This window comes from Pelodiscus sinensis, chromosome 2, assembly GCF_049634645.1.
Source record: "Pelodiscus sinensis isolate JC-2024 chromosome 2, ASM4963464v1, whole genome shotgun sequence".
Lineage (NCBI taxonomy): Eukaryota > Metazoa > Chordata > Testudines > Trionychidae > Pelodiscus > Pelodiscus sinensis.
In genome coordinates this window covers 173921773-173947764 of record NC_134712.1, presented here as the reverse complement: position 1 = coordinate 173947764, position 25992 = coordinate 173921773, and the positions used below count along the sequence as shown (strand labels likewise).

The following is a 25992-nucleotide window of genomic DNA, read 5'->3' as shown; positions in this document are numbered from 1 at the left end:
TATGGGTAGGGTCAAAAAATCCCAACCAATGAGAATTTGCTATTGCTTTATATACCTTAAAGTCTAGAAGCATTTTTCTAGCAATTTTCAATGTTTTATTTTTATTTGCTATTTATTTTTGTTGGTTACCCTGAGTTTATTTTCACCTGCTTCTCGTGCTGTTCTTAGAACCTGACTTTTTCTATTTTCGCATATATCTACTACCAAAAAAAAACCCGGGTTGACCATTTTCAACTGACTTTTGCCCACAGCGAGATGACATGACAACACAATTTAGCCAGATGAGCTTAAGTCGTCAGTCATCGGGAGACAATCCTGAGTCGCCTTCTGGTCCTGTCTACCCATCACCCATCATACAGCCCTCTGGCCAGCAGACTGGTTATGTCATGGCATCTCCAAGTCAGCAGCTTCCTCCAGGAAGTTTTACGGGTTCAGGTCCACCAGTATCCCAACAAGTACTACAGCCTCCACCACCACCCCAGGGCTATGTGCAGCAACCATCACCTGCTCAGGTAAGTAGAATTTTTATTTGTTATAATTTTAATTTTTGTGATGCATTTTAGCACACAGCTACAAACTTCTGTATAGCACCGTAAAGGGAACATACAGCATAGACTGGGATGGGAGGGTAACCGGGGAATATCTTTTCAAGGAATTCGCAGCTACAGTGCAGCAGATTAATTTTGGCAGTGGGAAGTTACCATCATTTCTGTTGTTTCATTGATTTCAACAACTCTTCCCTTCCCCCACCATCATTTTCTGAGCATTCATCTGTGCTCCAGGATGCCTCTGTACATGAATATGAAGGAGGAGGGTGAACAAACATTGTGTCCCTTTTCTCCTGTGAGCCACATGCATGCTAGCAGAAGTAGCCATTCATCATATTTAATTGACTTGAACATGTTAGACACCACAAATCAGTAATTTTTACTGTCTTCCTGGAGACTGATTATGTTTTACTGTTCGCCACCAAATATCCATGGATGTCTCCCGGGTATCCTTGCACAAGACAGAAAGTGATTACTGTCAAGAAGTAAAATGAATGGATGATTTTCTGGCCCATTTTCAAGGTATACATTTTAAAAAGTAAAAATTCCAACTTACAGAAAACTGCATTTAACATGCAGCTTTAAATGCTAAAATATCATTAATGGGGAGAGGTTTTTTATCCTCTAGAAAAAATACTTGTTTAAAAAAAATCCCACTAAACACACTGACAAAGAATGATTTTACCCTGGTGTTATTTTTGTTCATTACTTCTTATTGATAATACAACTGCAGTTATTAGTATTTCTCTGCACTGTCGTAATAACAAAGAATTTGGACTATAAAGCTATTGTTAACAGCAGTGGGAGGTTAATGCCTCCTTATTTTACTAATTATTAGAACAGAAAAATAGAATAGTAAGGGCTTTTCATACCATGTAAGATACAGTGGCACTTGATGTTTGAGTCGAAATATTATACAGATATTTTCGCCATATATATAATTTCCTAAATAAAGAGCTTGCAAAACATTGAAAAGCACTCAAATATTCATCACAAACTCACTCTTTTGACATGGAATTTGCCTATTTTTCAAATTTGCAAAAAAATTACAAAAGGGCAGTGTTATGAATTTTTTATAATTGCATGAAATGTTACAAGAATTTTTTTTCACAGTGTAACTATGTGCCAAATATAAAAAAGTTTACACATGTAAATTACAAAAGAAGTCATAATGTCCCTTTTTTTTTCCACCATCCAAACTATATTATCTACGTGAATATGCAGAAAGCTAGAATCTTACAAGCTGTCCTGGATTCTGTTCCCACATCTGTCACAACTTTTCTTAATACTATTTGTTTCATAACATTTTCAAGTATTATTTTATCAAATATCTCCGAATGCTTCAAGTGAACTAGATAAGCATGAGCCAGCTTTGTTTTACAAACTCAGGCTTGGAGAAGCTAAGTGATGTTTCACTGATATTGCAATGGGTAAATGTTAGAATTAGTATTAGAACACATTCTTTTTCTCAATGGACCATGTCATTCTTCTGTAGTACCTTAGAATCATAGAATCATAGGACTGGAAGGGACCTCGAGAGGTCATCGAGTCCAGCCCCCCCGCCCTCAAGGCAGAAACATTTGGTGAAATATAAATGTTGGCAAGACCTTGGCAAGTCACTTAACCTTTCTGATCTTAAATTTCCAAATCTGTGAAATCCGTATAATAATACTTACCAACTGGTATCTACCTAACTGTGGCGGGGAAGGGGGGAGGAATTATAATCTTGCATATTTTTATATTTCACCAAATGTTTCTAGGGTTGGTAGTGAAGTAGTGGGGGAGCGAGGGTGTCATTTTCTTCCACTAGATTAGTCATAGGATTTTGTGTCAAGAAACCAGAGCTTTAACTTTGCTTCTGACATTGCTTAGTTTCTAAGGTGCTGCAAGACCATTCCTTGTTTTGTTAAGTTCTACTGTGTTATAATTAGTGATAGAATAAAACAAAAAAAGGTTTCTATGTATTCAAAAAAATATATGCTATATATCAGTTGCCTATTTCATAATAACTGCTATACAGTGTAATATGTACATGCTCATCAATATATATGTTTAAACAAAGGACTTAATTGACCATGTGTTAATTTAAAATATATGTTCTATAAAATGCATTTTAAATAGTGTCAGAATTAATTTATATAAATACCCATGAGAGGCCTCACGTATTATGCAGGCACTCAATCATGCACTCTAAAGTTCCTGCTTAATTGTGTTCATCTAGCTAAGCTGTCATTTTGAAGAATAATGCAAATCTCTTGCTGTCACAGTTGTGAAGATAACCTTCAAAGTAGGAACTAAAAGTCAGTCAATGAGGGGTTGTGTGATCCTCGCCTGTTCTGACCATGTTGTGCCCCTTTAAATTAGAGATGTGAATGGTTAACCAGTGGAGACTGGAGCAGCTCCTCATGTGCCATAGACAAGGGGCTGCTCTGGTTCCACAGGGCCTACCACTTGCAAGGACACTCCAGTCTGGCCCGAGCATGAAGAATCCATCACAACCCTTAGTAAATGGTTCCAATTGCTAATTGCTCTTTCCATTACAAATGTACACCTTATTACCAGTCTGAATTTATCTAGCTTCAGCTTCTAGACACTGAGTTCAGTTGTGCCTTTCTCTGCTTGATTGAAGAGCCTTTTATTAAATATTTGTTCCCTATGAAGGTACTTACAGACTGTGATCACATCACCCCTTAACCTTCTCTCTGTTAGACTCAAAGAGCCCAATCACTTTAGCTCATCACTACAACACAGGTTTTCTAATTCTTTAATCATTTTTGTGACTCTTCTCTGAACCCTCCCCAGTTTATCAAAATCTCCTTGAATTGTGAGTACCAGACCTTAACATCATAATTCCAGCATTGCCAAATAAAGAGGTAAAATAGCCTCTCAGCTCCCACTTGAGAGTCTACTTTTTATGCATCCCAAGATGAGTAACAAACTGTAGATATTGAATGGACTGAGTGGTCCATAGGCTACCATAGGGGTAGCCATAGGGGATTGTTCTAAAATGTAGCTATACAGCATTGGCAATAATGACTAGGAAGATGATGCTTTGATAAGAATAGGAAAGCAAAGTGTGACAAACCCTGACCACTATTTTCTGTCTCACAAAGACCTACCCTCCAAAATCAGCATTTTCCTAGCTACTATTGTCATTGCTGTGTAGCTATTTTTTTTCAGTAGACCTTGAAATCTGAATAACTGATCTAGGGTGAAAGGTTTTTTTGTTCTCTGTAGAAGGAGAAGCAAAGAAACTAAATAAACTGGTTAAGATGCTTATGCATGCAAAATGTTATAATGCAATAATCAATGTAATGTAATCAGTGTAAAAGCACTTCTCTATCATAGAAGTTTGCTATTGAATTCATATCAATACATCATAGGCTTGAGTCTAAATGGCTAATTAGTTCCTGTAAATGTAGTGGCAACGAGGTTTCTAGTAGATTGCCTCTGGGATCATGCCACTGGAATACAGCATAGCATTGAAAATTTAGGAGCGGGTCCAGCTAATGCACCCTTTTTCCTTTTAAAAGAGAAAGTTGCCCAAGCCTGCAAGCCTAAAAAGATCTTACATTAATATATTAAAGTTGAATTAATGCTGGCTTTATTGCTGTTTCCAAGGCTCCCTTTCTCATTCTTCATCAAGAGAGGAACTGGCAGATTTTAAAGTGATACATCTAAGGGAGAGGAGAAAGCCCTTTGTCATCTTCTACTTCCTCATCTTCTGCTTCACATTCTCAATTTGATCCACAGATTCATTATTCAGTATCATAAACATAATTATCTGTCTTTTGTCTAGACTCTCCTCTGTGGGCTTTGCCATCATCCTATGAGAAACAAGTTCACTAGTGGAAACTTCAGTGTTCTTGATTTATATTTTTCCCTTTCACTGGTAAATTCCTACTTTGTTTTCCATATCACAAGACTGAGCTATAACTAGGCATTTTTTTGCCAAGGATGAGCCTGTACTGATTTTCTCATCATTTTCTGCTTTTTCTCCCCTGGCATTGCATCCTGGACAGCTGCCCCACTCACCTGTCACAGTAATACCCTTTGTCCATTCTGTTTATTTTCCTCCAAACCTGACAGCCATTCTGGCATACTCGTGGTCCAAGTATTCCAGTAAAGGACCAGACTGCCATGTTCAGTGAAAACCTCAGCAGTATCCTCCCCTGCACTGACTAAAGAGCATATTGTCTCCTCTGCTTGTGTGACTGAGGGGATAAAAATATGCTCAACAGGGAGATAGTAACAGAATCCGGAAGCTCCTAAAGGGGTGGGTGGAACTCAGGGCCACTAGTAAGCAAGATTACTAGGAGAGAAACAAAAAGCCATGCAGATGGCCTTTGGCTCATCCTTGGGAATGTTCACTAGTTTCAGGGAGCGGGGTGACAAGAACCCTTTTTGTTCCACCAAAAGACTCTATCCTCCTTAGATGACAACTCACAAATCATGACATTTTTATTTTCTTTCCCTTACCGTGGGAGCAGCCAGAGTAAGAGACCAATAATTTCCTAAAGTAAGACAAAGGCAATCCACCCTTTGGATTGACTGGAAGGCATTTGTGTATCAGAAATCTCCATAGGTCAATGTAGACCCTGTAAATTCTCTTACATAAGTGTAGTTGCCTTTAATGTCGATGGGAGTTATTCATGCTTATTTTGAGAAGGTATAGTTTCCATGCAGAACTATGAAATATGGTAAAAGCACTATAACTGGCCTTAGTCACAATCCAGAGGAAGATGTAAACTCAACTGTAACTAATTTGTTGATGACATTTGGAATAGAAAACCTATGTGCAGACAGAATCAAACTGTACGTTGACTAGGAGAAGGTAGGAAAGTGCAGTCCACTCAACAAAACAATCTGCAAATAAATGTAAAGTACAGCTGCTAGAGTGTGAAAGTAAACAACACAAGAGAAAACCTATTTGGAGAGTCATCTTACGGGGACCCTAAGTTTATAATATTAAACGAAATAGGAAACAAACAAGAAAAAGCCATAGCTGTTTACAGAGCTCTCTATATTACATAGGTGATTATATGAAATATGTCAAAGGAATAATGCTCTTCAACCTAGCAATGGTCTGAGTAGGCTTGGAATATTGAGCACAGGTCTAGCATAGGTCTTTAGGATAGACATTAAAGAAATATGATGGAGAACAAAACACATGGAGAGACTGAATAGAGCTTAAATAGTTTGGAAGAAATCATTTATTATTAAATAATTAAACAAGCAACTCAACAAGGAAATGGTAGCCTATACATGGATGGCTTCAAAGCAACAACATAAATGAAGAAAGGGGATTTTTACAGGGTAGGAGGTTAGAAGCTGTGTGTTGAAGCTGAAGAAGGAAATGTTTAGGTCAAGTGTACAGTGGAAAGGTTTTGCTGGTAAATCTCTATCTGTTTAGCTGTAAATGAGCTCTAGTAATATAGCTTTCTTGCACACCCTCCTAGTTAATGCAGACCTTTGGCCAGTATAGTTTATGCCAGTTCTCTGAGTGAAATAAACTTTGCCAGGAAAAGGTCATAATGAAGACCTAGCTTTAGATTAGAGGAAAAGCTCTTAACATCAAGTACAGTTGGGCACTTCAGCCGACTAGCAGAGGGAAGGTAATGATTTGTAGTCAAGCATAAGTAAAAGAAGATGTTAGTGGGATTAAGGTAGTGAGTAATTCTGCAAAGTTCAGGAGAGTCAGGTTATATGATCTACGTGGTCCCTTTGGTATCTATGATTCTATGAATTTTACTGTTCAGTAAAGTAATATCACAGTGGGAAATATCAGGCTTGGATTACTTTTGGGGGAAATTGTGTCTGTAGGCAGAAGGAGAGCTGTACAGAAGACATATTAAAGTATGTCCTACAAGATCAATAAATCATTGATTGTCAGCCTAAGATTCACTTTAATCCACGTCTATATTCTGTGTCAAGCCATTTTTTCATGTCTAGTCTTTTAACAAAAACGTCTATTCTTAGCAAGTCATCCATGCATGATTACTATCAAATTCAACCATTAATCACCCCCAAATTAAATGATTTTCCATCTAATGCTCCATACCACTAACAACATTTTTCAAAGTGATAGATTGCTATACTGATAAGATCCTAAATGGAGTTTATAACAAATGTATTCAGTTCCAGTGAATTAAAAGAAAATCCCTATAAGCTATCCCTGTATACTTTAGATAAAATAATCTGATTTTGTTATACAGAAATGAGTTAGTTCATGGCTGTATGATACTTTTTAAAATGATAAGTGCTATCTTTGTATTAAGTGTTACAGCAGTTATTAGAATGGGATAAGCAAGTTCAACTAAAGCATCCAGATCTAATCTGTTTGGGCTGCATTTCTAATTTAATACCTACAAACTTTTCATGTACTGATTAAAGACAAAAGGAAGCTCACATTGTTTTCATGTGGCCATTTATTTTTAAATGTTTTAAGAGTGCAGCCACTTTTTCCCATGGTGATTTTGCCACACTAACTATGTTGTGCTAGGGTAAAACGAGACCATTCATTTAAAACTGGGATGTTCAACTCCAGACAGAGAGCTTTCATTAGATCTGGTGACAAATATTCTTACACTATGCCCGTCACTCATGATGCTGTATTCAAAGATAAAGCACAGGTCAAAGGCAGACTAGAATTCAGCATTATTCTGAGTAATTCAGAGGTGAAGGTAGCTCAAATTAAAGCATTCGTGGTTTGATTCTGGATTGATGTACCTGACAAAGCAACAGTCTTTACATTGGTCCAAAGGAAAACCATTGGCAAAGATTTAGTATCTGGTCCTCTGAAGTCTGGAGTTTGTCTGGAGTTCTCTTTCCTTCAGCCACCTCCCCAGTCCAGGTTTCCTGATTCTGAGTCTCCCATCTCCTTATTATTCCTTTTGTCCTCTCCTCACTTCCCATCTATGCTTCACCCTCATATGCTATGCTTCAGCCACCCCTCCCCGTTTCCCCTTCCTCCTGGTAGTTTTTCCTGTTCTCTTTTTCCTGTAGTCATCACCATTTTTTGAAACTGTCCATTGGAAAACTTTTGTATGAGTTTTCTTATGGAGCTATAGAAACATTTGTTTAAAGTCCTGGTATGTCTTGAGATGATTGTGGTGATTTTAATCCACCATTAGCTCCCTTATAAGTACGCTTCCATGTATCAGCATGACACAGTATGTTTCTGTAACTTAGTTCTGTTACACTTGGTACTTTTACTCTGGTGATAGCCTTGTGTCTCTGAGATTTTTGTCCTATAAAAGGATTAAAAGGATTCTTTTGACTCTTCAGACGTCTGTCCTATATGGCCTTATTCCACGTACCTTTTCGCTCACTGAGAAAAACATATTAAGTCCAGTTATCTCCAGTGAAACTACTTGTAGACTAATGTACTGCTCAGCATGAATAAAGATAGCAGAATATGACCTACATTTAATAATTCCCATTGTATTAAAAATAAAAAGCATTTTGTGTCTCTTTTTTGAAACAGACTATATACTAAATGGGGAAGCAAATATAATTCTGTTGGCTTATAAAGAAACATAGATATACACTTCAGATAGTCTAAGAATAACAACAACAGAAGTTCTCTCGAAGCTCTTGTAGAGGTGCCCCTGTGTATTTTATAGTGTATCTTACTAACCATTACAGAATCGTTCTAGCTGAACATTAGAAAATATGGAACACTATTGAACTCACTAAAGGTCAACACAAAACTGTTTGGCTTTATAATGGTGATGACGAATGTGCAAAAAAGTCTGTTCAGAGGCCCTCAAACTTGCATTTTCAACTGTGTGGTGAGGCAGTTTAGTATACAGTGTTCTGTACGATAAAACAGCTAGCAACACTGGTTGATTCAATACCTATAAAAGATTTTGTAAGAAGAAGAACGCTAATTATTGTTAATCCATAATATTTTTATGTCAAATTTGCTAGAAGCTTTAAAGGGAGTGATTCATGCAGGTAAGCGATTAGCTATTAAAGAGGGATAAGCTAACAAAGGAGACTTTTATACATACAAATACCTCACATTAAATAACATGCACATTTTGATTCCAGGCCATTTCTACTCTCAATTGTCCATTTAATATATCTTCCCCAGAGTTTATTTAATTGTTTTCCATATGGTCTACAATACATTCATATTAGCATTATAATTTTGTACAATATGGTACTTCTGCGATTCTTTTCGGTCTCTTGTTTATATGTAACATTGCTTGCACAATTTTTTTTAAAAAATAGCTGCTGTGTGTCTCCGCTTCTTTCTTTGACATTACATGCGATGAGAACAAAGTAATTCAGTATTTGAAACATTTATATTCATGTTCCTGCTTCATTTAGGATTTCCAGCTTACATACTAACCTTGTTTAAGACATTGATAATCACATTGGAGGAGAAAATTAGAACTAAGTGCTTGAAAATGCACTGTGTCAAACTTTGATTACTGTAAAACTAAACTACTTCACCAGATTCTTTTTCTTCTGTATGTCTTCAGTTTCTGTCATAAGTACTTAGGTGGTGTTCTTACTTTCCACAGATGCCAGTGTATTATTACCCATCTGGTCAGTACCCTACCTCAGCAACTCAGCAGTATAGACCCATTGCCTCAGTTCAGTACAATGCACAACGGAGTCAACAAATACCCCAGACTGCACAGCAAGCAGGTATTTGCATCTGTTTCTAATTTCTTCAGCCATCCGTGTTATATTTACTGATGAATCTATTGATTGTAGTTTGGTTTTGGGCCTGAAAAACTCACACTGGCCATTTAAGTAAGTTGAAACAGTGAAAAATCCACTTTACTTGGAAAGACAAAGCAAAAAAGGAAAGCATGCCTCAGTGCTGTCGTCTAGCATGTGGCACACAGCATGGTTCTTACTGCAGTAACACATTACACATTGGATCTGAAGTAAGGCAAGTGGCAAATTACTGTGGTCATTCATACTTCATTCAAAATCCGAGAGTTACATTTTTATTTTCTTCATTGTATGAGGTCCCAAAACATGTTTAAACCAAGAAACCTGTAATGGCAATTTAACTGAGGCCAGTCTGCTCTGCAAAGATGAAACTATGTCTGTGATATGGAGCCAGACAGATGAAAGGTAGTCTTTACCATGATAATATTCCACTATTTTCCTCCTTTTGAGGTTAGTGTTCATGAAAACAGCAGGCAAGGAGGTGCTCTAGAGTCTGTGTGACACCCAGTTGGATGTTAGCTCCCTGCAGCGATGGGCAGTTGGAAGGGGGGCCGTTACACTGTAAGAGAGTGAGTAGCAGGTCTCACAGTGAACCGGTCTCTTTTCCTACTGTGTCATGCCACTCCTAATTAAACCATATTAAGGATGGTGGAGACAGAGTGAGACTGATGTTGGTTGATTTATTTGTGCTGCGGTGAGATTCTTTGTGTTCCTAATGAATAAACGGAGCTTCTGTAAAAATTGTCTGCTTCTCCAATGCAAACCTCCCCCGTGCTGTCTTTAGACATGTATTAATTCTGGTAGGAGAGGTTGTATCGCTACAGTGTATATAATCATAAATGTGTCATGTTGGCTAACACAATGTCTGTCAGTCTGTCTGTCTATTACTGTCTTAGCTCCAGGAATGCAAATGGCTTGATAGAAATTCCTATGAATTTTGTTTCCTTGTGGAAAATCAGCATGTTTGCCAAGACTTTGATCCACAAGCCCTTTAAGATGAAACTCTGCACCATAGACATGAGAGATGGAAAAGATCCGGTGGGGGTGGGGAGGTGTCATCCAGCCCATCTCCCAATCTCTGTAAGCTGACCTGCTGGCAGGTTTGTCACAGTTTAGTAGGTGTTCCGGAGTGGGAGGGAGGAGGGAGGAGAGCCACAGCAAAACACAGCTATGCTTGGTTTGCATGATCAATGGCACTTCTTTTAAAAGCCATGTAATATGCTAATACAACAGGTGTTGGTTTTGGTCAGCATGGCTGGGATGGGGGGTGCTTGCTGTCAGATTGTATAGCTTTGGGAGAATACAGTTCTCAATGAGATGTAGTATTCCATGAAGGCCATCTGTCCCTTTTAATTTGTCTTGTCTTACAGTATGGTAGCATATTTATTAACCATGTACATTAGATCTTTGAACCTAAGTGCAGATTGAGTCATATGGTTCTATTTTGGTTGACTGTGTTGTTATAAAACCATATTTACTCTCAGTGAAATAGTAGATCCATAATATGGAAATTAATGTAATTAAAGTATACATGAGACACATTCGGAAATGCTTCAGATATTTTCACAGATAATTCAACTATTTAATCCTCAAACAGAGTATCTGAACACCAAGTTTAATTATATACCACAGTGTAGTAGCCATTATGCTTGGGTACAGACTACATAGTGACATCAGTTGTATTTTGCTTATGTGCTTTTCATATTGTTTTTCACCTATGTGTGTGCCTAAGGGTATGTCTACACTACCACCCTAGTTCGAACTAGGGTGGTAATGTAGGCAACCGGAGTTGCAAATGAAGCCCGGGATTTGAATTTCCCGGGCTTCATTTGCATCTCGCCGGGCGCCGCCATTTTTAAATGTCCGCTAGTGCGGACTCCGAGCCCGCAGCTACATGCGGCACGGACTAGGTAGTTCGGACTAGGTTTCCTAGTCCGAACTACCGTTACTCCTCGTGAAACTCCTCGAGTAATGGTAGTTCGGACTAGGAAGCCTAGTCCGAACTACCGAGTCCGTGCCGCGTGTAGCCGCGCGGCATGGAGTCCGCACTAGCGGACATTTAAAAATGGCGGCGCCTGGCTTTATGCAAATGAAGCCCGGGAAATTCAAATCCCGGGCTTCATTTGCAACTCCGGTTGCCTACATTACCACCCTAGTTCGAACTAGGGTGGTAGTGTAGACATACCCTAAGAGTTTTGATGAAAAAATCTTGAGTTTGGAAAAATTGTCAGTATCTTTAAAATTCCTCCTTTCAATTTTTGACAGCTCCATTGGAAAAATAATTGTTACATCCTGTCAACATTCTGTGATAAGAGTTTTGTGGTTGTTTATAAATCTTTACCCATTGCCCAAGTCCTAACACACAAACCTAAGATTTCAGAATCAATTATTTTAAATGGGTCCTAACTAGGGGTCAGATTGGATCTCTCAAAGATATTTGTATGAGGGGAATAGGAGTACCAGGTAACACCACAAAGAAAATATTTTTGTTTCCTACAGACTTTCTTTTTAAGTAAGAGAGATTAGGGGACAAGACAGGGGGTACAATTTCCCAAGATCACAAGGAAAGGAACCCAAAAGTCCCATGCAAAAGACCAGCCTTTCCATGCTGTTGCTGAAACATAATGGCTCCTATCAGAGCCATGCTGCCATTGGGAATGAATACTGAGCTCTCAAAACACCCGCTGTATAAAGAAGAACTGAAAGAAAGAGATCCCAAAGGTTTTCCTCTGCCTTTGTGGGAAAAGGTGCCACAGAAAGCATCTTTTCCCCTTTTTCTACCTACATGCCTTATGCTGCTGGAATATAAGAAAATTGAACTCACAGAGGGTACTCGATGGGGTGCAAGAAGTCAGAGGATGCTCTGAAATCAGTGCTCTCTTTCCCTCACCTTCCAGAACTCCAGAGTGATCCACCTCACCTACTTTCTCATGGCATATTGGTCCTATTTTATTTTTTTATTTTTGTAATTGACCTGACTCATGCCCTGTAATGTTTGGTAACATTTGTAAAGATTAATTTTATTACCTGCAAAGATGCATTTTCTTCTGTTTCCTGAAGCAATATGGATATCCATCTTGCTATCGACTTATGTTTTGAAATGTCTGAAAATGCCTCTGAAAGGTAAGTACAGACTAAAAGAAGCTTTTCTTGGGCATTAACTAGATTTTTAAATAATACTTTGTTTACACTTATAGTCAGTGAATGGATGGATATGGATTGATTATTCTATTTTGTATTGTTCCTAAACTACCCATGGCATTTAGAGAGTCACTAATCTTCCAGAATTTGATTGATAGCTGTAAATTATGTTTCATGAAATATATTAAAGCACACTGCTTATGACACAAATATGTACTGCAGGCTAGTCACTAGACATTCAAACACGGGCGGGGCGGGGCGGGACTCCTTTGGATATCTATTCAACTGCTGCAGAAGCATACACAAATGCACTTAACACCCCATATCTTTCTGTGCTATGAAACTTTGGGTTGGCTAAATAAATGTTTTGATCCAAAGGTAAATATTTCAAGCTTTATGTTGTATTACAGGAAATTACCTTCAAATGTAGAATTAAGGACCAAGATTGAGGTTAGCATGTGAGCAGAATGTAAGGTAGTCATGGCGAAGCATAGAAATTTGAGAGACATACGATGTCTGCAAAGAGTGCAGATGAGGACTTTGTTATGGGTGAGCAAAGGAGGCAGGCATGAATGAAGCAGATGACAAAATTATTCCTGAAACATGTTCTCTGAAGATTTAGCATCATTTGCTGCTGGCGAGAGAAAACTGCTGCAATAAAGATAGGCCTATAAGGGAGTCCAAATTGTGTGACTACCAATAAAATAACAAATACATCAGGATGACCAGGGAGCTGTTGAGGGCCTCAAAAGCTCAGAGACTGTTTTATTAAAATGAGAAAGTTTGCTTCCCCAAGAGGGTTTTGGAATTCTTCATACCTCTGGCAAGTTGTTAAAGTCTATAGTTTTCACACTTTGGACTGAAGAGATTTGATCTAATGCCAGCAATTTGTTTTTGTTTTTCTTAGAAAAGGTCTCTTTATGAGTAGAGCAATAATGATGACTTTTACAGCAAATGGCTAAAGTAAAATGTCAGTACAGCATCCTTAATGGCTAAGGGACTCTGTATTCTCTCATGGCTGTGAAAAGAGAGCAATATGAAGTTAAAATGTCTCCAGGGCAGAAAAAAAAGATGAGCTCACCTGAAATTAGATTAGGCTCTAACAGCAATAAATCATTTGGTGAGAGGGATGAGAACTCTTGATGGATAGCTAGATAAATAGACATATTTTAAAGTGCTGTCTAGTATGAGAAGATAAGCTTCCCATGTCTTGCAAGAAGCAGTTTCAGAGAAGGTCTCCATTGGAAACCTTTTGTCATTTACAGTATATTAATTTAAATTCAAAATGTAACCACTAAGACAGCTTTAGCAGTGTTGCTTATTACAGAGCCGTTGTGTAGCCTTTTAATGCTTAGTTTTACTTCATGTAAATAAATAATTTGTTCTACATTTCACTCCCACTGTACCAGCTCTTGGGTCCAATCCTGCAAAATGATCCTAGAAGTCAATGAAAGTGTTGACATTAATTTATTGAAAACAAGGTCAAGCCATTGGCTAGTGCACAGTACATTTTTGAATGGCTACTTCGAATATTTTAAATGACTATTTTGAAATTCAAGTAGGAGTATTCTCTTAATATATTCATCTTTAAGCTTTATAGTAAAGAACATTGCCTCTTTCTCTGAAAATCAGGATATAAGATCTGTACAAGTCTGGACTAAAGTGACCATTGCAAAGATCAGTGTTGTGGTAAGGAATTCCAGTAATTTTTAGAACTTCCCAAATATATCTCAATGTTCCTTGAACTGTGGAGATTTTCTCTGGTCAGTGAAAATTTACCACTTTTTGATTTGTAAAAATGTAAAAAATACTGGCTGTTTAAAGCAAATGGATGCATCTCTTTTGGTACATTGAAATGCTTGGTTTCTTGACTGAGTGAAATGGTATTTCTCTTTCTCAGACAGTAGTACTAGAGAATTATATCTCGGACACCATTGGCAAGTATTTTATTTTTTAAAATTGGTATCTCGGTAGAAGTAGTTTGAAAGCATTTGAGCCTTGTTCTTATCCTTGAATGATCAAATATAAATGTATTCAATAATGAATATTTGCATTTTTCTACAGTTGATGAAATAATCAATGGAATGATTTATATCCGCGTGTCTGTGTATTTATTTTCAAAATAATAATGCTTAGCACTGAGAGTATATTTCATTTTTAAAGTGCTTTACAAACATGAGGAGATTAAACCTCACAAATACCACTTTGGCATAGTTAAATATTATGCCCATTCATAGATGAAGAAGAATCTTCAGTGGACAAGCCATGTACTTTCTCAGCCTCACTATACACTATGTATGTAACATATCAGGCCTGTTCCAGACATTTCCAAGATGTGATAAAACTTTGCTAGGTCATTTTTTACACATCATTTTGTCTGGGCAACAGCATGGCAGTCTGGGTGATCACATTTCCTCCTCACTGGTAAGTTGTGATATAAATAGTAACCAGTGATTAATTTGTGCTAGGGCTGAACCCTGGCACCTCTAGACTTGGCAGTTCATAGCTCCAGCACCTCTGAGCTTACTGCAGCTATTATATATTTGAGTCTGTCTGTTTGTTCAAGAACTTCTGCTATATGGTATGAGCTAGGACTAGCAAATTCGGTATGCAGCTTTCTCTTATCATAGCTTAAACCAAGGAAAGGGTTTGGTTGTGCCAGGAAAATGAGGCTTGCTTAGAATGGGATTGCTTCTCACAAAACCATGCAGAAAAGAGACAGAATCACCAGGCAGGTGAAAGGGCTTTCAGGACTGCCCCAGCTCCAAGCAAGCTCGCTCTCGCTCACATACACACACACACATGCACACACACACACCCCTATCTTTAGGAAAGGTAGTGGAGGCTGATGCTGCTTCCCCCTCCCCCCAACCTCCTGATTCATATGAGAATATTGCTGGCGGTTCCTCTTCGTCAGAGCGTGAAGGGAATACATTTTGTACATTTTGTTGCATTCCTCACTGTGGCTGGGGGAGCGCAGGGGTCAGATGAATCTGAACCTGCCCTAACAGGGGACATACACCCCTTCTCCTGTCTATACCCACTGGAGCTGCAGTGGCCATGGACTGGTGCTTCTCCCCTAGCCCAAAGCTGCTGCAGTGAGAGAGGGCTGGGATAGTCCTGTCTCCACATGGCAGCCTGCATACTGAACCCCTCTCATCCTCGACCCCACCCCGGGGCAATGGTTCAAATGAAGCATGTAGATTTCCATTTTAGTTTCCAAAAAATAAAAATTGAGTTAAGGACCCAAGAAGCAATGCAGGGTAAATCTTCTAGTCAGCTATAAATGTAAAAAATTTGCTTGAGCCCTGGCACCTAATTGCCTAAGCTGCCCAGTATCTCTTTCATTACAAATTTACCTCTGACAGTAACTAATCTTTACTGTATCTTCCAAGCTCCCTAATGAAGATAATCTATTGAACAAATCAAAATCTAAGCACTATTGTGTTTGCCTGGCATACCTTGCTGCCAAAACTTTTCAGAAAGGTGACAAGCTCATAGAGATTAACACAGGATTGGATGTAATTGGATGTTTTTTCTGTAAGTCTGTCTGAATATCCTCATTTTAGAATTTTTGTAGGCATTTGAGTCCTAGCAAACATTGCCATTATAACTCTTTTCAATTCGCATAAAGTCACCAATTCCTATTCAAATCTGCCTACATTGCTCCATCACATTATCTTTCCCTTTTTTTAAATCATCACTGCTTTTTCCTGAAAGCAGAACAAATGACTGAATACAATAGCACTTCTGTCAAAAGGATGTAATTATGGGAGGCAGATACATATTTGAAAACTACATGGATGCCGTGGTTCCTTTTATGATAGGTTTGCATGGTTATTCTGTCAACAGCAAATGTTTGTCTCAAAGGAGGGGTAATATTTCTGCTGTAATACCTCCAGTAAGAAAAAAGGAATATTGCCTCTTTAATGTTGCTGTGAAACAAGTTTTAAACAGTTCAAGATGTACCTTAAATGGTACTATAAATGTGTTTAACTAGAATAATTGAGTCTAACTGACAATGAAATAATGCTTAAGCTAAGCTAAAATTCAGTCAGGTGTCAGCATAATTGAAAGGTTTTTATCTTCAGCTTTCCTTTACTCCTCATTGTCAACTTAAAGCATCTTCCACTATAAACTTTTTCTTTTGTTGTAAAGTGTCAGGCTTAAAAATAAAATCATTTGGTTTCCATTAAGGGTGTTACAGAACCTTCCATGGGATTGCAGCTTCTACCTTCGTTAGCAGCCTGACAAGCAAGATCTCATGGTTCATGACAGGTTTGCTTACATTACTCCATCTGTATCTTACAGGACAGTCTTTGTACTTCTATCAGCAGTAAACAACTTTTATTTATTTTTAAATTGCTCATCCTGAGAAAGTAATTCCTTAATGGTAATTGTTCATTGCACTAATGAAACAGAATTGAACTTCTGGTGTCTGTTTGTTTGATAATCAAAACAGTAAGGGCTAAATTTAACAAATCCTGTTTTTCACTAAGAGCCTCATGAGGTACATTTCTTAATTTTGTGAAGGTTTGAAAGAAGGAAGATGGACATCAGAATTACACTCGTATAGCACTGTGTTTTAGTATTATATAATGCTGCGTTACACTAGCGCTACTATAGTACTCTATCACTTCAAAGCACTTTATAAACATTTACTGACTAATCCTCCCAATGCTCTGACAAGGAGCAGGAGGTAAATATTATTCCTGTAATTCAGGTGGAAACACTGATATATACAGAGTAAAGTAATTAACTCTAAAGATCTCTTATCAAGTAAGTGGAAAATCTAGGACTAGAATTTCTATGTTTTTTGCTTCTACTGCCCCTCATGAAATCATGCTGCCCTTCAAAGTTTAAGATGACAGTCCTACTATGCAAGCATTCAGAACATTCCATGTTAAATAATATGGGATTCAGTCATGTAATTTTGGTTAAGATTAAGTGCAGTCTTGCTGTTAAACTCACTACTGCACATTTCAGGAGAGTAAAAACAATATTTTTATTTAAAGATGATTGCGTCTCATTCAACAGACTAGCTTAATTATTCATATTTTATTAAGGTAGGAATGGGAGGAGAATATATCTACACTCTGAACACTGAAAGAGCCATGGGCAGGTCGAGGGCAGTTTATTTAAGCATCTAAGTTCTACCAGCAATAGTTAAAATGGAAGTCACTTTCAAAGCTTCCAATGGGATGTCAAGAATTTCACAGTGATACATTGATTCTCTAGTCAATAGGCATATGATAATTCCACATGAGTTACTGTGCATCAACAAATCTAGGGAAGAACAACCAGCTAAGAACAACATGCAGTGTAAATAGGCTCTTTAGTGTTGTCCACTCCATGGGTGCTGAATATGGAGAGATACCTGATGGCATTCAGTAGATTCTTTGTATTCATTGTATCTAAATCCTTTCGCCTCTCTGCCATGAGGGACACTCTACAATCCCTGATGGAAATATACCACTCAGTCAATGCACAATGCTCCTATTGCTGCCAGTGGAATTTTAAGCATTGAAAGGTTTATATATACTGTACATCTTTTTAAGGCAAGGGCTGTTTTCACATTTATTTCCCCACTAGTTTTTTTTCTCCAACCCGTCTCACCATTGCTACCACTAGTGTAATAGTAGTAATAAGAGTGACAGTGTGGAGTGGCTTTTGGCAACTCAGATACCACATCCTCTAACCCTGCTCACAGCGGGTTGAGACAATGGTTTTGTTGAAATGGAAGCAGCTAGTGACTACATTAGCACTCCCAAATGGTAGGAAATTTTAGAGGGGATCAGTCAGTTAAAGTCAGGTTTTTTTGTGCCGGGTACAGTATTAAACACACTGTTCCCATTGAGCAAGTTTGTATTTAAATGTTTACAATAGAGATTTGCAATACAGATAGGAGAGGAGTCTTTGGCCTCACATTTGCAATATTTGTTTTAACTCCTAAAACATTCATCTGTGCAAATTGTGAAATGGAAGGATTGCTTTGATTAGGGTACTGAGTGGAGAAGTGTGCACACTCTAGGTGACTAAAACAAAGAGTTCTCCATGTGTTCAATGTGAGAGAGTTTTCCTATGTCATTGAGGCAATATCTCAAGGGTTAGTCCCACAATCCTGCTGCAAACAAAACTTTCATTGACTTCAACAGAAGAAGAGTGGTGTTCTGGTGAAGTCAACAGGAATTTTGCCTACATAGAATACAAGAAAAATAGAGCTTACTTGTACAGATACCAGGATATTTTCATTTTGATTTGCCATTCCAGGTAAAACAGTAATAACGATTAAAAATGAATTTGAATTCAGTTTCATATCCCAAATCCATTTGAAATATTTTCTAACAAGAAGATTTAGTTTTAATATGCCTTCCTCTAAAAAAGATAGAAATGGGAATCTTCATAGCGTGAACCCACCATTTCTTAGAATTATGCAGTTATATTGTTTGGTATTGTCTTAATTTCTTTGTTTTCAAATTACACAACACATTCTGAGAGTGTGTCATCTGAATGAAGTAGCTTTTCTGATTATTCCCATACAAAGGAGATGGTTTCCCTGGCAACAGAAGGAAAACTTCTCCAAATAGTTCCTCATCTCTTCTTCAGGGTCTGTTCCATTTTGTAGTTTGCTCATCATTCACTAAAGCAGATACCACTCCTGCAGAAAAAGCCAGATGAAATTCACAGTGATTAGTAACAGAAACTGTTATTAGCCACAAAAGTAAATGTTACATTTGCAGTCTGAGTGCCCGTATTTCATAATGGCTTGATTGTTTCTGTTATTACTAGAGTTCCTATGAATGTATTGTTTAGAAGAAGTACTACCTGATTTTGAGATCATGTAAGTGGCCTTTTTTCTTGCACAAGTACTGTCCTGATGTATGAATTTAGAAGGAGTCTCCTGAAGATTTTCACTGGCATTTATAGTAATAGCAAAATGGATTTTCAGGCTGTAGACACTGGTGAGGGTTTCCTAAACCTAGCTGTGGGCCACTTACAGCCCAATCAGCACAGAGCTGGGCCCACGTAACACACAAAGAGCTGCATATGCTGCCCACAATGGTAAATAGGTTGAGAAACAATGAACCAATGCCCTACACAAACAAGGCTTATGGCACATTAGTATGGTGCCACACTAACCAAATGACCTGTCACCAACTGATTTATATGGGAGTAGATTTAGAGTGGAAACATTTCAGGGCAGAGGATTTATTTTCTACGTCTTGTTTCTATTTTTGTGTAGTGCCCAGCACAATGGGGCCCTAATTCTGATGGTGTGCGGGGGGGAGCGGGAGGGGGGGAGCACACTTTGGCTGTACCCAGAACATAAACTATTAACAACAACAAGAGAAAGAAGAAACCAGTTAATTATTATTAATTTATATTACATTAGGACTAGAAGCCCCAAACAAGATAAAATCCCCACTATACTACATTTGGGGTACGTCTAAACTACATGACTCTGTCGACAGAGTCATGTAGATTAGCTTACTCGAAAAAGGGAAATGAAGCAGCGATTTAAATAATCGCCGCTTCATTTAAATCAAAATGGCCGCTGCACTGTGCCTATCAGCTGATTGTCGGCACAGCATGGCAGTCTAGATGGGATCTGCCGACCCCAGAACCCTTCATCGGCAGATCCTTTATGCCTTGTGAAACGAGGCTTACAGGATCTGCCGACGCAGGGTTCTGAGGTCGGCAGATCCCCGTCTAGACTTCCGTGCTGTGCCAACAATCAGTTGATCGGCACAGTGCAGTGGCCATTTTGATTTAAATGAAGCAGTGATTATTTAAATCGCCACTTCATTTCCCTTTGCCATCCTGACTAATCTACATGGCTCCATCGACGGAGTCATGTAGTTTAGACACACACTCAGAGTATTGGGGAGGGGAGTATGGTGACATTTTGTGATGCATCTTTAAAAGACACAGCACAGAATTTGTAACGTAGGAGAAGGGTCTAAACTTACTTTTAAGGCCCCTTTGGACTCTCACAAATTTGGGCTGCTTTGGGAGCTAGAGAGGCCTCTGGATCAACTTAGAAACACCTTGGGGGTGTTTTTCTGAGTTACTACAGCCTTCTGGGGTTGCCCAGTGGTCTGAACAGTACTGCCATCCCACCCCCCACATGCCACTCCAATCCCCTACCCCATTCCCTACATTCTCCTTTCTCCGGGGCTTGCAATGAGATCCTCTGAAAGCAACCTGCAGTGTTCTTCCGCAATGCTTATACCAGGAAACCCTCCACCAGCTCAAACTGGGGTTTCTAGAGACTTTTTACACTGGGGTGAAGAACCTTTTTTGGATTGGGGGCTGCTGACCTACTGAAAAACCTCACTGATGTGGCCCCTGATGGAGGAGAAAGACACTCCCCACATTTCCCTTGCACACCAGAGCCTAGTGGGGCCTAGGCTAATAGATTTTGTGTGTGCTAGCTCCACAGTGGAGTGGAAATGGGGCTGGAGCCTTGACTCTTGGAAGCTGGGTCCAGGCACATCAGGGGCCACATCTCGGCCCCGAGCCTGAGATTTCCCCACCCTGCTTTGCACCCACATGAAAACTACACCCATAGTTGAGAAGCAGACTATGATGCAGAGAACAACCTCTGGTCTAAATATAACTTCCAAGAATATCTTGAAACACCGCTGTCTGCTAACCTTGGGGAGAAAGTTCCTCATCCAGCGGTCAGTTCTTCACAGGTGGCCATTCAGAGTCCCCTCCAGCAAGATATTTGAGCGTTCTCATCATCTTCAGTGGGAGCTGAAAATGCTTAGAGCCCTCCAGAATTCATGTCTTCACCATGCAGATCCTTCTAAAAATCCCCTTTGGAAAAGTTACTATGTTTACAATAGTTTGAACTGTCCACCTGCATGCTTTTTGACATTGGTTGAGTTAGTTTTTTATTATAGTCATAAATGTGAGCCACGGCCATAATGAAGAATGTATTTTAACTGGTCAAATGGCAATGGACCTGTGCTTTTTGGCATTTTGTTGCGATTTCCAGTATAAACTAAAATTTCAGTCATTCATAGTGCTGACCATGGTTGTGCCCCAACAATAGACATACATAGACAATCATTTTTGAAAGTTGTATCATATAAATTGGTACTGAGAAGGAAGTACAGGTTGAATCTCTCCATTCTGACACCCTTAGGACCTCATTGGTCCCAAACCAGAGAATTTGCAAAACCCCAGGAGGTCAATATTGTCTAGCAGCATTACCAGCACTTCTACTGCCTACTGGACTCTTGGAAGACATTTAGGGTTAAATTAGAGCTAAATAACGGCACGGAACAGTGAAAGTCAGAACTGGTGGCTGTAAACAAACTTTATGGGACCTTGCGAAACTTGACCACACTCATAAGTAGACATCCAGCTAACTAAAATCATTCCAGACTGTGGATGTTGCCAGACTAGAGTGTGCTGGATGAGAGAGGTTCAGCCTGTATTCGATGAACAAATCCACTTTCTGCTTCCAGGGTAGAAATATTCCACTTGTGTGCTTTGTCCGGTCTAGTTTTAAATGACTCAAATTGACTAAAAATAAAGCTTTTTCTCTGGAATAGCTGAGCCCGAGGCTTCACTTAAAGAAAGCCGACATTTCTGAGCAAGCTAATATTTAAGATTAGTATATATCTTGGTTCTTTTTGTCAGCCTGTGTTACCAAAGCCATTTATTATACATTTCATCACTGTCCCTTGGGCTCTTGTTAATGGCATACTGATAAAATAGAACTGCATCCATTGAATAGTGTTGGAGTTTTTTAGTTTCCTTGCTGTTAAATGCTGTGTTTCATGGGGTACTAGGACTGTAGGTACTTGGGAGGGTTTATTGAATTTCCTGTACAAGAGCCTCCAGAAAAAGAAATTTAAAACCTTGCCAGGTGCCATCTAATAACATGAGCAGACGTAGAAAGATACGTTAAAAATTGTGAGAAGCAATGGGCCCTACAAAATGGTTGCTGGTTTATTAGTTCCATCAGGGATCAACTACAATTACATTCCTAGTAAAAAACAATGAATCTTTAGCCTCATCTGCAAGCCAATGTAAAAAAAAAATGTGAGGACTATGTTGGTGATACTATTCCCTCTCTTAATAAAGGCAGTAAATAATTATGAATTGCATGCTAAAGTGATTTAGTGCTGCTGAATGGTAGGATATAATATGGAGAGTGGGAAACTGAATGAAGTTTGCCTGATGTACTTTTGCTCCGGAAAAGTATGAACTTGGATATGAGTTGTCTATGAAGAGTGGGATTGGGTTTTGGAAGGTGCCTTTCATATATCAGAAAATAATGAGATCTGTGCTATAGTGCTCTCGCAGCTATAACTCAAGTACAGCCTCTGAAGGGAAAAAACCTGTTTTGTTGATAGAGGAAATGATTGAGCTATCTCCTACATGTTTCAAATAGTGCTCACTTGGACCCCTCATCCAGAGGCATCCCACCTCTGTCAACTCAGTGCTGCACTCCTAGTGCTGTACTGCTGTCATCTGTCGGAGTGTCCATGTGAAGGAGATACCTAGTGAAATACAGATTCACAGTTTCCCTGAGGGCCTTTTTGCACCATATCCTAATTTAACCTAACTGGCTAAAACAGGCATGGAATTTCATTATTTCTCTTGAACGCTCCCAGCATAGAGGCCTGTATACCCCCAGTGCAGGAACCCCTTGCATAAGGGATGTTCTAGGGTAGGCGGGCAAATGTGCACATGAAATAATGAGAGAGGTGAGAACGAGAAGTTCTCCTATCCCATCAGTGTTGCATCACTGCAGTGGCTCATTGGAGTCCTGGTGCTAAGGGCCAATCTGACTCCTGGCCATCCTGGAATACTGGAGGAGCAGGCCACTTTCTATCAAGCTCTGCCCCAACTCGTTGATGTGTACGATGCTCTTATAAAATGTTGTCATCTTGAGTCCTGAATCATGCCGCTCTTGACCAGATAAAACCTATCTTGAGTTCTTAGTGATGGAAAAAAAACCTCACATTGCAGAGCGTTTTTCCTGAATAGAAACTGCTGTTTGTCCTTATTAAAAAGAAATATAACCCCTTTAACATTCATTATTATATTAATTCATGAGGAATTAGGTAGCAGTTGTCAAGGACTTTGGAGATACAAAGTGCTAAGTATTGTAATTCTCAGTAAACATTCATTACCACTGGCAACCTCCCAGGAACTCTGAACTAACAGACAATGAAATCAAGACCCCAGAGGAGCGATAGTTGAGAATGCTCTTGGGTGAGGGTTATAGTTGTATCCATTGAACTGCTGCTCTGTGAGCTTCATTTCTGGATAACAAAGGTGACTTTTGAACTGACGCGAATGTCTCTTGGATAAAAACATGTTTTGTATGTAAATAACTGCCATCTTCACTGTTTTAAAAATAAATAGTACTTTATATTTCTGTAGCACTTTCTGTAAGCCGATCTGAAAATCATTAGAGGTAATGCAGGGTACGTTTGATCATCCCTTTTTCACAGATGGGGAAACTGAGGCACAGAGAAATTGAGTGGTCCGAGATCACAGTGATCATCTCTGTCAGAGTCAAGAGAAGAATCCAGACTTTCTGAGTCCCAGTCCTCTATATTAAATACAACATCACGTTACACATATAATACTTCTATTAAAGCATCTTTGCTCGCCTGTCTCTGCTGATATTCTTACCCAGTAATTTTTCCTCAAGTGCTATAAACTGTACAGCTGAGTGTTTGTGGAGTGTTCCACTTCAAGGTCACATTCAGTAAAATACAATACATGTTTTGGTTTTGTTGGAACCACTCACTGAAGATTATAGAAATACACAGAGTTAATACACTGTAAACTCACCTTGTTCATGAAGCGCTGTAAAATACAAATAGCCCGATTGCCGCCGTTGCCTTCCGGAGGGATGTGTTTGGGTACAGTGGTCTTTTATAGTGGATTTGATTGCAGGATTACAGGCTAAATTGGTAGAAATGTCCCCGTTCAATTTAAGGGTGCATCTACACAACACCCTAAACTCGAAATAAGATATGCAATTTGAGTCCCGTAAATTGCACATCTTATCTTGAAATAGCTTATTTGAAATTTGGTGCACCTACACAGCACCAGATTTCAAAATAACATGCTATTTCAAGCCATCCCTTATCCCTCGTGCAACAAGGTTTACTGGGACGGGGAAATAGCATGCGCATTATTTCGAAATAACCAGCAGCTTGTGTAGACATGGTGTAGCTATTTCAGGATATCTCCGGTATCCCAAAATAGCTGTGCAGTGTAGACATGCCCTAAATGTCACACACTTGAACAATCACAGTCCTCTGCACTAATTTAGAAATAACCACTGGAATAGAATATGACCACAAAAGGTAACGCAAGTTGCTGTAGAGTTGTAAATAAAAGGAAGCACCAGGAGTGTGTGCTGTTTTTTTCTTTAGTCTTGGCGTTTCTTGCAGGTACTTTTTAAAAAGAAAATATTGTTTAAAAAAAAGAAACATTTGATTATTTTTAGAACTTATTATATTTTCTCATCAAGAGCTTCTCTGTTCATCCATCCATTCCTTGTTCAGATTTCCAGTCAGGTTAATAGTGTATACTAGGAGTGAGCCTTTCTATTCCTCATGTTGTCTGGCCAATGTAAACTCTCGAGGAAAGCAAAATTAATCTGATCATCCTTGCCTGCTCCTTCTACGCGGCTCTGATTAATAAGTAATGCCATGGTGCCGTGGTGTTATGGAAGCTGAGGGGTGAGTTTGTGTCTGTGTCTGTGTGTCTGTGTGATTTGTCACAGTCAGTTGCTTGTAATTAACTAGCCAAGTGGCATATGCTTCTGTTTCCAGACAGGTTGTAGTTAATCAGCCAGAACTCTATACATTTACAGGAAGAAATTCAGGAACATACTCAGCATCCATTTGATGGAGACTGAGTAAATCACAGCAGTACAAGCACTGCGTCTCCAGTGTGCAAACTGGTTGCATTTATCTGCAGCATTCCCAGCAGGCTGTTCGGCTGAATTGCTGTGGCATTGAATCTAGAAGAAGCCTTGCTTTTTTATGTTTCCCATAGGATTTTAAAGTCTTGGTAGTTTGGGAGCAGCTACTGAGTGTGTTTAAAAGAGAGAGAGATAATGACACAGAAAAAGGCTGGCAAAGCAAAAACAAATCTCTGCTAATGCTTTAAAATAATGGTCTTACTCATTATTGTCTAACTCTCTTCTATTCAGGTTCACTGTAGTATCTGAGCGCTTTGATATGCATCATAACAACACTAATGGGACCGAACTCTCTTGGCATTAATGTGGATGTCATAAAAACTTCTATCAGATATCCACTTTACAGCAGCATTAACTTGTCTATTACACTGTTACCAAAATTATATTCTTAGGTGCTAAGATAAAGCAAGTGATAATTCCGTTGAATAGCATAGGACATAGTAATCTCAAAATCTGCATTTTTGCCATTTGCACAACTGCATTTTCAATTAAAAGAAAGAGAACTTTCTTGAACTTGACCTTGGTCTTTAGTATAGTAGTAACCAGTTAGCAGCAGTGAGAGCTTGTCTCTCTACTACAGTTTATTGTGTAACCTTGGTGGAACCGAATTCTTTCAGTGCTAGGTGCTCCTTTGTGACA

General features: G+C 38.9%; 1 protein-coding gene across 8 annotated transcripts in view; it reads left to right on the top strand.

Moving 5' to 3' along the window:
- ARPP21 (cAMP regulated phosphoprotein 21) overlaps nucleotides 1-25992 on the top strand; it is a 263033-nt gene that overhangs the window by 197901 nt on the left and 39140 nt on the right. For all 8 annotated transcript variants that reach the window (XM_014574051.3, XM_014574047.3, XM_075921806.1 and 5 more), the window contains 2 exons: nucleotides 252-512; nucleotides 9083-9209. In XM_014574051.3, coding sequence (XP_014429537.1) covers nucleotides 252-512; nucleotides 9083-9209 — 388 coding nt within the window. The remainder of the gene's footprint in view (nucleotides 1-251; nucleotides 513-9082; nucleotides 9210-25992) is intronic.